Raw genomic sequence first — 12753 nt, forward strand, 5'->3', positions numbered from 1 at the left:
TGTGTCCACAGTGTGTCCCCAATGTGTCCACAGTGTGTCCCCAATGTGTCCCCAATGTGTCCTCAATGTGTCCCCAATGTGTTCCCAATGTGCCCCCAGCTTAGGGCCAGTTGTAACACTCCCTTGTATTAGTCAGGTTTTAGAGTGGTTAGGTAGTGTAGCTATGAATAGGGCCACCAATCTGTCTAAGTTAGGGAAGCTTTCTTTTATTTAACACTAGAACCGCCAGGCCTTTCAGACCGCCAGTATCCTCCAGAGCGGAATGCCGTTTGGCGTCATTAGTATACGAATCGTCCCTATTAGCATGGACATTCTCCTCCACAGCATCACCATCCAGTCAGAGCATCAGTTCATCTTCTTTGTTGCTATCAAACTATATAGAATAGTCGAAAAAATTATGGATTACAGATTTTGTTTAAAATTGTTAATAAATTTGAAAATACAAGAATGTGTTTGTATTGAAGTTCTTCTCATCTCATCTCATCGTCATCCGCTTATCCGGTATCGGGTCGCGGGGGCAGCAGCTCCAGCAGGGGACCCCAAACTTCCCTTTCCCGAGCCACATTTGCCAGCTCTGACTGGGGGATCCCGAGGCGTTCCCAGGCCAGTGTCGAAATATAATCTCTCCACCTAGTCCTGGGCCTACCCCGAGGTTTCTTCCCAGCTGCCTGGAACACCTCCCTAGGGAGACGTCCTGGGGGCATCCTTGCCAGATGCCCGAACCACCTCAACTGGCTCCTTTCGACGCAAAGGAGCAGCGGCTCTACTCCGAGTTCCTCACGGATGGCTGAGCTTCTCACCCTATCCCTAAGGGAGAAGCCAGCCACCCTTCTGAGAAAACCCATTTCAGCCGCTTGTACTCGCGATCTTGTTCTTTCGGTCATTACCCAGCCTTCATGACCATATGTAAGGGTAGGAACGAAAATTGACCGGTATATCGAGAGCTTTGCCTTCCAGCTCAGCTCTCTTTTCGTCATAATGGTGCGGTAAAACGAATGCAATACCGCCCCCGCTGCTCCGATTCTCCAGCCACCCCCAGCTCCATTGTCCCCTCACTCGCGAACAAGACCCTGAGATACTTGAACTCCTTTACTTGGGGTAACGCCTCATTCCCTACCCGGAGGAGGCACTCTATCGGTTTCCTGCTGAGAACCATGGCCTCAGATTTAGAGGTGCTAATCCTCATCCCAACCGCTTCGCACTCGGCTGCCAGTCCAGTGAGTGCTGAAGGTCACATCCGCAAAAAGCAGCGATGAGATCCACAGCCCACCGAACTGCAACCCCTCCCCACCCCAACTACACCTCGATATCCTGTCCATAAAAGTTACAAACAGGATTGGTGACAAAGCGCAGACCTGGCGGAGGCCAACCCCCACCTGGAACGAGTCCGACTTACTACCGAGAACCCGAACACAGCTCTCATTTTGGACGTACAGGGATTGGATAGCCCTCAAAAGGGACCTCATCACCCCATACTCCTGCAGCACCTCCCACAGTATCTCCCGGGGGACCCGCTCATACGCCTTCTCCAGATCCACAAAACACATGTAGACTGGATTGGCATATTCCCAGGCCCCCTCCAGGATCCTTGCAAGAGTAAAGAGCTGGTCGGTTGTTCCGCGACCAGGACGGAATCCGCATTGTTCCTCTTCAATCTGAGGTTCGACTATCTGCCGAACCCTCCTTTCCAGTACCTTTGAGTGTGATACCCCTGTAATTGGCACACACCCTCTGGTCCCCCTTTTTGAACAGGGGAACCACCACCCTGGTCCACCACTCCTTAGGCACTTTCCCCGACTCCCACGCAACGTTGAAGAGGCGTGTCATCCAAGACATCCCCTCCACACCCAAAGCTTTCAACATTTCTGGACGGATCTCATCAATCCCCGGAGCTTTGCCACTGTGGAGTTGTCTGCCATGGAGATTGACGATGCTTCCCCATCAGCCTCCAGCTCTGCCTCCACTAAAGAGGGCGTGTTAGTGGGATTTAGGAGTTCCTCAAAGAGTTCCTTCCATCGCCCAATTACCTCCTCAGTTGAGGTCAACAGTGTTCCATCCTTACTGTACACAGCTTGGATAGTTCCCCGTTTTCCCCTCCTGAGGTGGCGGACGGTTTTCCAGAAACACCTTGGTGCCGACCGAAAGTCCTTCTCCATGGCTTCCCCAAACTCCTCCCACACCCGCTGTTTTGCTTCTTTCACAGCATCTGGTCGAGGGTATCCACACCCCCCTATTAAATAAAGAAAAGGCAAAGAAATAAGATTAAGATTACATAGAAAAATAACAAATTATAATGGCAATAATAAATTAATAGGATATAATTTGGTGTAAGGTAGATAAAGGCGCAAGCTAATTGGCAGACATTCCTTTGAGTGATTGTAGTGTCACAGTGTTTTCTTGGGTCGGCTGCTGATGGCTACGGTTGGATGCTTGGTGATGAGACGGTAAACACTTCTGTTCTTCTTACATCTGTACACTGTAAGCATAGCATTCAAATTCTCCATTACTGCTGTGGAGTAGAGCTGGGAGCTCAATGCTATAAATATGTTGAATAAAAATAGCACATTGTAAGCTAATAACAGAGAAAACTATCCTAATCTTATTGAAAAAGATTGCCTCGACACAAAAGTTCCATCAAAATAAGTGTATTTCATAGCTATGTGGAAGATAGGTTTGACTGTATGTGTGTAGTTAATACTATCTCTGTCACCATGTATTGAATGGGAAGCTTTGCTTCACTGTACAGAAGCAAAGGGAAATGTAACAAACATCAAAGATGGTCAATGTAGACCAGTTTAAACTGGTTCTGTTGCTTTAGGAAGACATACATTATTCTCAGAACTGACATTTCTAGGAAACCAGAAAGTATAGAATAAGTCTCCACCGGACTCACACTTTAACCTCAATGTTCATAAAGAAACTGGGTTCACAGAGAGATTCAATGCACAGCTACGTTCCACTATGAAGGTTAATGTTCTCTTTCACTCATGTGTAGCACAGACTTTAAGCAATGCATATGTTACGAAGTATACAGATTTCAAATATAAAACAGCATTAGAAAAACCCTTCACATGTATTAACACTGATCATGGTCAGATTAACAACATGGAATCTGTCTTTTGCTTTTAACAGAAGGGAGGCGGCCGGGTTAACCCTATTCAAACATCTCTGCGATGTAGAGTTATAGATCTTATCTGAATGTTTTGTTTCTGGGGAACTGCAGGCTGCCTACATTCTAGAAGGAATATTTGCCATTCCAGTCGCAGCCATGAAGGCAGCATAAAGCACCTGCATCCTACATATCAGACAGTCTAGACTCTGATTCTGCATCTGAGATCAAATCAGACCTGTTCTTTTTTGGCATACTGTATTCCTGCCCAGCATTTTGTTAAATAATGCTGCTTTGATTAGTTCTCCAGAGTTCCTGTTATTCTGTTTGCCTAATGTCTTCCACGGTCAATGTTTTCCTTCTCTGTATCCAGGCACATTGTAATGAAGTGTCAGCTGAGCAAGGCTCCTGGCCTCCATTTATGTGGGCCTAGCAGAAACCACTAGAAAAAGCCTCAGTAGCACTTTATTTAGCAGGAAGTAAATAAAAAGGGAATAACTGGATAATTAGCAGAAAACAACTGGGTAACAACACTAGACTGTGCGGAAATTAGTAGGTAACTGCTAGCAATGTTGTGGGGGGGAGAATATATATATATGTACTATATATGTAATATATAAATGTTAAATTCCAGTGTATTTACACTTCAAGAATGTGTAGTTCTGCTACAAAGCCATTTTTTTATTACTGTGAGATTCAGCATTAATCTCCATTTTCCAATGTTGCATTTCGAGCGTAACTAAAGGTTCCTTGGAGATTCATTGTTCTTTCCTCAAACATTCATATTGTTGCCGCTAGCAGTGGTCTGAATATTATGGTTATGCCTCTTTAACTATCCTCTTTACTTACCTGTTAACTCCATATTACGTTGTGTCACTGTAACTAGCCTCTTTACTTACCTGTTAACTCCATATTACGTTGTGTCACTGTAACTAGCCTCTTTACTTACCTGTTAACTCCATATTACGTTGTGTCACTGTAACTATCCTCTTTACTTACCTGTTAACTCCATATTACGTTGTGTCACTGTAACTATCCTCTTTACTTACCTGTTAACTCCATATTACGTTGTGTCACTGTAACTATCCTCTTTACTTACCTGTTAACTCCATATTACTTTGTGTCTCTGTAACTATCCTCTTTACTTACCTGTTAACTCCATATTACTTTGTGTCTCTTTAACTATCCTAGCTTTCTTCTTTCCACTTAGTTTCAAATTGAAATTCTGCATAATGGCAGTGTAACAGACAGCTATTGTCCCTGCTAACTAAAGCAAAAATCCTACCTCCTACTACCTTGCAGTTTACCAGCTGTTTCTTTATAATTTCCTCACGGTTCCATTTTACTAACGGCCAGGCATTGTCCAAACAAACTAAAGCAAAGATTTTGCCGACTTCCACCTGAGCAATTGCTTCTTCCCTCCTGACCATCCCTGAAGGTTAGTTTCTGCTCTCTCTTTCTGACAGTTGAGTCATGACATTCACTTTACATTCATTGTGACAAAAGAAGCCTTGATGTTACCCTGGGGTACTTGGAGACTTTTAAGAGCATCTTTTTGTCAGGTCTTGGGCTGAATTTGATATGTAATCTACATAGGCAATGTGGTGTCAGGGGACGATATGTCCTATGTAGATTACCTGTGGCCTGGAATTTCTTCTAGTTCTAAATGATCCATCAGACAGTAAAAAATGCCCTTTGAATGTATTGGAAAGTGCTTTAATCCCTCTCAGACTGATAAGCTAGCTACAGTGATACCGCAAAAATTGGGATCGATCCAATGCCAAGTAATACAGGGCCAGAATCGCCGATATCGATACCAATAACTATATTTTTTATAATTAAAAGTGGCTTATGTACTTTCATTCAAAGGAGAGCAGTGTTTCATGATTTATGAGGTGAATGCATCTTCAACAGGCTAAATCTGAATACATTTTTAGACCCATTTCATCAAAGAAGGATTAAGGTGTCATTTGTAATACAAATAAAACATATATATAATGTAATTCTACAAAATTGTAAGGTGGCCAATAATTGGGAATGGTGGCCGATAATAGGGGGTCGTATTTTTTTGGACAACACTGACCAACTACTGAAAATATGAATTTCCCATTAATGACATGCTAGCTGACATTTGTATGTCACTATAATCATCAGGAACACAGTAGCAAAACTGTGCTTGTTTCACAAATTCATGTTTGTTTGGGTTTGAAGTCAACGTATTGCAACGTATTCTGTTTGGAGGAAGGGAGGTCTAGTTGTTAAATGTTTCTTTTGTTAATTATTATCGTTTTTTAAATGACTTTATTCAGAGATTAATGGGCTAATGACTAAATCTGTTTTTGAAATGATTCAGAGAAATCTCGCTTAGAAACAGAATATACTGTAGGTAGATGTTCATTTACTATAAACTATGGTTGACAAAGGTATTTTGGATACATAGTACAGTGCTTCTTGTGACTTTTGTTGGTGTTGGATGGATGAAGACAGAGTGGACTTTAATTTCTATATTTAGATGGAATTTAAGTCATATTTTATCAGTGTCTAACACAAACTATGAGACTAGTATACTTGTAGCCAAACTTGACCAAAATTACTTTATTTTGATAGATTTTACCAGTAACCCTATGATTTCAAAGTTAAACTGATTGTATCTAAAAGCCTTTAGTCTTTATCTTGAGATGCTAGAGCATACCAGATGATAGAGCATACCAAGTTAGGGCTGGTTCTACAGTGTCTCTGAAAACCCTGTTCTCACAAACAGGTTCCGACTGCTATGTGAACAGACTTACAGTATCTCACAAAAGTGAGTACACCCCTCACATTTTTGTAATTATTTGATTATATCTTTTCATGTGACAACACTGAAGAAATGACACTTTGCTACAATGTAAAGTAGTGAGTGTACAGCTTGTATAACAGTGTACATTTGCTGTCCCCTCAAAATAACACAATACACAGCCATTAATGTCTAAACTGGCAACAAAAAGAATGTCCTAATTGGGCCCAAAGTGTCAATATTTTTTGTGGCCACCATTTTTTTCCAGCACTGCCTTAACCCTCTTGGGCATGGAGTTCACCAGAGCTTCATAGGTTGCCACTGGAGTCCTCTTCCACTCCTTCCTTTTGAGGATGCCCCACAGATGCTCAATAGGGTTTAGGTCTGGAGACATGCTTGGCCAGTCCATCACCTTTACCCTCAGCTTCTTTAGCAAGGCAGTGGTCGTCTTGGAGGTGTGTTTGGTGTCGTTATCATGTTGGAATACTGCCCTGCGACCCAGTTTTCAAAGGGAGGGGATCCTGCTCTGCTTCAGTATGTCACAGTACATGTTGGCATTCATGGTTCCCTCAATGAACTGTAGCTTCCCAGTGCCGGCAGCACTCATGCAGCCCCAGACCATGACACTCCCACCACCAAGGTTCTGAGTAAAACCTGTCCTGTTAAACCGCTGTATGGTCATGGCCACCGTGCTGCAGCTCAGTTTCAGGGTCTTGGCAATCTTCTTATAGCCTATGCCATCTTTATGTAGAGCAACAATTATTTTTTTCAGATCCAAATATTTGCAAAAATATTTGTCTAAGATCTTCTGAGATCTTCACGTCTAAGATCTTCTGGTAGTTTAATCCAGTTGTGTGCTGCATAACAGTCTTTTTGGGGAGTCCAGTTAAGAGGCCATTGCTGTAGTCAACCTTACTAGATATTAAAACATAGATGAGCTTCTCTTGGTCTTTTTGGGACACCAAGCCCTTAATTCTGGTTTTATTTTCAAAAAGATAGAATGCTGATTTGGGGACTGCTTTGATATGACTGTTAAATGTGAGGTCTGAGTCAATCACCTGTATAAAAGACACCTGTCCACAGAATCAATCAATCAATCAGAATCCAAACTCTCCACCATGGCCAAGTGAAAGTTACAAAGTTTAACACAATGCGTAATGGTGTCTAGCAACATATTACTGGCTAATAAGCTGTTAAAATGGTCAGTGGCAAAAGTCATGCAGTTCATAAATACTATTTGTGGAGGATATAAACTTAATTAGAAACATTACTCAGTTTAACACAATGGCTAATAGTGTCTAACGAAATATTAAAACTTGATGTTAATGCATTACAATATTATATAATGTGAATATGCTATACTGACTCCCGGCAGTACATTGGACGCCCGGCTCTGTGGTGTAGTGATTAAAGACACAGCCATTCACATGGGAGACCTGGGTTTGTTTCTCAAGAGGGCAGCCACAATCAAAACTTTCTATTGTGGGCTGAACTAGGCTTGCCCGGTTTCTTGTTCTAACAGTTGATGGCTCTTGTAAATGCAGTATTTGCCAGAGAAAACAGTGTGTGGGTGAATAAGACTGACATTTCTGAATTAAGTTTGGTTGGTCAGCAGTGTTCTTCTCTTTCTCCCTTCCTCCCTCAGGGATTGATGTCTTGTGTGGCCCACAGTCGTAATGCAAAGTTTTCTGGAAGGCCTAGTATGATCAGTTCCTCATAAAGCTGGAAACAGAATACATAGTGTTAGGAGTGATGATCAGGTAGAGCTGAGGAGAAACCTGTGGTAAACTGGGACCAGTCAAATGACACTTGCCTTCTGTAAGACCACGTTCCTGATGAAATCGTCCGTTAGTGTGATCAGAGAGGAGAGCCTCATACTCAGAACAATAACATATCCTGTTAATACACAATTAATATATAAGAAGTCATATAAACATGTGTCTAAACACCCCAAACATTAACAGGAATTGTTTACAACATCATACTAACTAGATCCTCTATTTGCAGAGGTTGTAGCAGGTTCTGTTGTTAAGGGCTGGGTTGTAGCAGGTTCTGTTGTTAAGGGCTGGGTTGTAGCAGGTTCTGTTGTTAAGGGCTGGGTTGTAGCAGGTTCTGTTGTTAAAGGCTGGGTTGTAGCAGGTTCTGTTGTTTGGGGCTGGGTAGTAGCAGGTTCTGTTGTTAAGGGCTGGGTTGTAGCAGGTTCTGTTGTTAAAGGCTGGGTAGTAGCAGGTTCTGTTGTTAAGGGCTGGGCTGTAGCAGGTTCTGTTGTTTGGGGCTGGGTAGTAACAGGTTCTGTTGTTAGGGGCTGGGTTGTAGCAGGTTCTGTTGTTTGCACTATTGTTGTGTTTTTATTTGCTGTTGGACACAAAAAACAATAATTACCTCGCTGGCTATATGACAGAAATAAATCTGCAGAATGTTGTTGAAAATGCCCACAGATATAAGCTGACAGTTTGTACTAAACCGTATAGTCAATGTTTCATGTAATATCCTTTGTGCTGGAGAGAAATTATCTGTGTTTGAAACACAGCATCAACTCACCTCCATAGCAGACAAAAGGTAAAGTATCGATGCAGTTATTTGTGTAGTACTGATAGTTCAAGTCATATAGAACAGCGACACAGGACTCATTGATTCTAAAAAGATTTAATGAGTCCTGTATAAATGGGTCAAAAGAATCTTCATAGCTGTGTGCATTGAAGAAGCTGGAGTTGCTCCCATCTGACCATGATCTGTCTCTGTACAGACCGATCCACACTGGGTTGTAGTTGTAGTAAGTCTGGGTTTGGTTCTGTATGGCCTGGTTCTCTGTCTGGTTTCTCACAATGGCCAGGTCTGTGTAGTGAACTCTGCAGTAACTCTGAGCTTGATACCATGTCATCCTTTCTTTAACCAGCACAAAGGTCTGAGTGGCATTTTGTCTCCCTGGAAAAAGTTAACCAAGTTTCAGGATACATTTTAAAAAGTTGTTTTACATTGACAAATGAAACTCCCAGAATAGCATCTGTGGGATTATGACAGACATCTAACTAGTTTGATCAAAGCCTGACAATGAGTTCCAAAATGGCAGAACAATGCATAAAATATATAGGCCAAATTAAACATAACGTGAAATCATATTGTATTTACTTGTCAAATGTTCATCCTATTGAACCAGGATTTCAAATGTAAAGGCCTTGAAATATTTGTGAAAAAGGATGAGTAGGTTTTATAGTTGTATGAAACAGGTTCATCAATGCACCACATCTATAATATTTAGAGTTTTCATTCTAATAATTCAGAAGACTATTCATATCTTCTTGAATATATTAATAATTAAATAATAAACAAAATTTAAAAATATATTTTATAGAATTGTTCTTCATATTGAATTTTGAACAAATTAAAACCATGTAAGAGATCCTAACCCAGCTGTGGTGTTTCCAGATGTTTTCATGTCAGTATGCATACTATACTCACCATCATAGCAAACAAAGTAGTTGTAAGTGTCACAGATATATTCTTGCCATTGTGCATTATATGTGTTCATCAGGACACAGACCTGCCAGATACTAAAAAATAATCCATTCTGGACCCAGGGAAATCCTCCCGGCCATCCATTGGTGATCCCCTCTGTCTCAGTATCTTCCAGAGACCACCTCCAGTTGAACTTGAGTCCTATCCAAACCTGGCCAGAATTACCAAGTGTAGAGTTAATCTGACAGACCAGACTGTTGTATTCCTCTGTGTCAGAAACAGTGGCCAGGTCAGTGTAGGACTCTCTGCAGTAACTCTGAGCTTCAGTCCAGGTCATCTGCATGTTCACCAGGTGATACTGATGAGAGATGTTTGGGGAGGAGATGCACTGATCTGAAAACAGGAAATAAAGCTGCAGCTTGTTAAAATACCTGACACAACATCATCAACAACCTACTGACCAATCACAGATGGGTTGCTTTTATGTATGTAATAAATTAATTAAACCATTCAACTGTGTGTATACATTTACATTATATTGCTTCATACAAAGACATATTTGAAACAGACAGACCATTAACTCACCGCTATAGCAGACAAAAGGTACAGTTGTGTTGCAGTTCATCACTATGCTCTGAAAAAGGTATTGAGATGTTTGAACAGTGACACAGGACTCATTCAATCCAATACTATCTGGATCTTCATAGCTGTTTGCATAGAGGTAGAGGCTGGAGTTGCTCCCATCTGACCATGATCCATCTCTGTACAGACCGATCCACACTGTGTAGTAGTTGTAGTAGTAGTAAGTCTGGGTTTGGTTCCCCACATTGATTGAGTAGGAGTAGTACACAATCCGTGTAAGGTTCTGTATGGCCTGGTTCTCTGTCTGGTTCCTCACAATGGCCAGGTCTGTGTAGTGAAGTCTGCAGTAACTCTGAGCTTGATACCATGTCGTGCTTTCCTTAACCAGCACGAAGGTCTGAGTGGCGTTTTGTGTCCCTGGAAAAAGTTAACATAGTTTTATTGTACTTCAGAATAGCTGTTACTCATTAGGTCAATTCAACTTTAAATTAGTAATTTCCACTTCCACAGTTCACTGATATTAACATCCAAATCTTCGTTTTTTTTTTTTTTGGTATTTATCTTCAGATCCAAACTCAGTATCCCAGCTAACAAAGTACAAGGGAAAGAATGTGCCATATTAGGAAATAAATGTACAAAAAGAAAAGGAAAAATAAATACCTCTTTATAATCATAAACTTTATCTTTCTGTACAAAAGATTACCAACAGTTTTTCATGTATGTAGTATATCACTGAAAATGCACTGATGCGTACAGAAGACCATGGTGTGTGCAATGGTTTTGATTATGGCGATAAATAACATCACCATAATTAATAACCAGCATGAAAGTCAACTGAACAATTTGCTTTCTGATAGACAATGTTATGCCTTATACTTATGCTTTATAATTCTATACAGAAAGATTTTCTAGACGTTTTTCTAAAGGAAGCATTTTCATCCATCCATATGCCTCGGTGTTTGTATGCAGGGTCATGTTGAATATGAGCATGACCGAGGGTAATCAATCAATTTATTTTATTTTGTAAATAAATAAAAACAACATAGCAAATAAAGACAAGAGAAGGGAAGATTAAATACCTGAATGTCAGCAGGCATACTGTACTCACCATTGTAGCAAACAAAGTAGTAGTGTGAGTAACAGTCATACCCATACCACAATCCATTGTGTGGTGACAATATCACACAGGACTTCAGCACATCACTGAATGTGTAGTATCCATTCTGGAACCAGGGATATCCTGCAGGCCACCCATTACTGATCCCCTCTGTCTCATTATTTTCCAGAGACCACCTCCAGTTGGAGAACTTCAGCCCTATCCAGACCTCACCAGAATAACCATCTGTATGGTACAGCAGATTTAACAGATTGTAATATTCCTTTGTGTCAGATATGGTGGCCAGGTCAGTGTAGGTCTCTCTGCAGTAACTCTGAGCTTCAGACCAGGTCATCTGCATGTTCACATAATGAAAGTGATGAAAGATACATGAAGTGAGGGTGGTCAGCCCTGAAATGAAGAGTGAAACATCTATGGTTAATATTTATCAAAGAACACATTCATTTACAATTTACATTGTACCAAAGTATTAATTAAAGCAGATAATGTATATAATCATGTATTTTTTTCACTGACCCGATAACAGAATGATCAGGAGCAATGTTTTATCCATGCCTGATCAATATGGAGAGTAAAATGGGAACACTGTTAGATTAACAAAATGCTAGACTTTAATACCCAAAAACAGCTAAATAAATATGGTTACTGATTGATACCTCAATGCATAAATACATTCACATCTTATTGAACCTTATTTAATTTTCAGCCCCTCATTTCATTTATTCAGCTTGTGTTTTAATTGCAGTGTTTTATGACATGTTACAATATGAATTTATTTTATTAGCAATTATTAGCATTATGGCATGTTAATAATTGTATTAGCATACAATTATGTATTGAATATTTATCATGCATGAGAATGTTTTGAAGAATAAAATACAGTATATACTTGTGTGGTGTTGGTGACCAACTGCTGGTACTGCTGCCTACTGGATTATGTAAGACAATATATAGGAAAAGAAAGTGAGGATGTGTTTTTATGCCACAGATCAGAATGTAGAAGCAATTCCATCATCAAGAGTGTCTGCATTCTCATTTTTAATGACACTTTTTGGACTCCAATACTAATTATAAATCATCAAACAATAGTAATTATAAATCATGAAATAAAATAGGAAAGGAAATAGATTAATTTTGCAGATCTTTTGACATCATTGTTAATAAGAATATGTTCTTAATTTAAATGTCTTGAATTTCAAAATATTTAAAAAGAATACTGACTCTTACCTTTTACTGAAATCTCCACCAGTGTTTATCAACCTTCTCCCTCTCACATTTAGTTTTCACTTTGTCTGAATCACTTTGACCTGTGTGTCTCTCTCTGTCTCTGACCAATCTCAGTCTCTTTCTGTCTCTGACCTGTGTCAGTCTCTCTCTGTCTCTGACCTGTGTCAGACTCTCTCTGTCTCTGACCTGTGTCAGTCTCTCTCTGTCTCTGACCTGTATCAGTCTCTCTCTGTCTCTGACCTGTGTCAGTCTCTCTCTGTCTCTGACCTGTGTCAGTCTCTCTATGTCTCTGACCTGTGTCAGTCTCTCTCTGTCTCTGACCTGTGTCAGACTCTCTCTGTCTCTGACCTGTGTCAGACTCTCTCTGTCTCTGACCTGTGTCAGTCTCTTTCTGTCTCTGACCTGTGTGTGTCTCTCTCTGTCTCTAACCGGTGTGCCTTTGTCTCTAACCTGTTTGTGTGGGTCTCTGTCTCTGAGCTCCTTTTG

General features: G+C 40.6%; 1 protein-coding gene across 3 annotated transcripts; it reads right to left on the minus strand.

Annotated features, from left to right (window-relative positions):
- Positions 1–7157: 7157 nt before the first annotated feature.
- LOC105011212 (secretory phospholipase A2 receptor-like) lies at positions 7158–12410 on the minus strand. 3 transcript variants are annotated; one of them, XM_029120913.2, is made up of 9 exons: positions 12268–12410; positions 11557–11595; positions 11032–11430; positions 9927–10340; positions 9345–9734; positions 8427–8810; positions 7875–8240; positions 7699–7781; positions 7158–7607 (listed from the first exon to the last, which is right to left on the minus strand). In XM_029120913.2, the coding sequence occupies exons 2-9, from the start codon at positions 11591–11593 to the stop codon at positions 7527–7529; spliced, it is 2154 nt and encodes a 717-aa protein (XP_028976746.2). In that variant the 5' UTR covers positions 11594–11595; positions 12268–12410; the 3' UTR covers positions 7158–7526. The 3 variants fall into 3 exon arrangements, with proteins under 3 accessions (XP_028976746.2, XP_034149388.1, XP_028976747.2); XM_034293497.1 differs by having other exon boundaries at positions 11032–11374; positions 12268–12288; XM_029120914.2 differs by lacking the exon at positions 12268–12410 and adding an exon at positions 11930–11945 and having other exon boundaries at positions 11032–11374.
- Positions 12411–12753: the final 343 nt, after the last annotated feature.

The sequence above is a fragment of the Esox lucius genome, chromosome 7 (assembly GCF_011004845.1).
Source record: "Esox lucius isolate fEsoLuc1 chromosome 7, fEsoLuc1.pri, whole genome shotgun sequence".
Taxonomy (NCBI): Eukaryota; Metazoa; Chordata; class Actinopteri; order Esociformes; family Esocidae; genus Esox; species Esox lucius.

Excerpts from the sequence above, each read along its gene's own strand:
- LOC105011212 (XM_029120913.2), bottom strand. The coding sequence starts at position 11,593 with ATGGATAAAACATTGCTCCTGATCATTCTGTTATCGG. Across the intron at positions 10,341-11,031 it reads CTACTTTGTTTGCTACAATG|GGACACAAAACGCCACTCAG; the intron begins GTGAGTACAGTA and ends AACTTTTTCCAG. Across the intron at positions 7,608-7,698 it reads GGAACGTGGTCTTACAGAAG|CTTTATGAGGAACTGATCAT; the intron begins GCAAGTGTCATT and ends TTCTGTTTCCAG.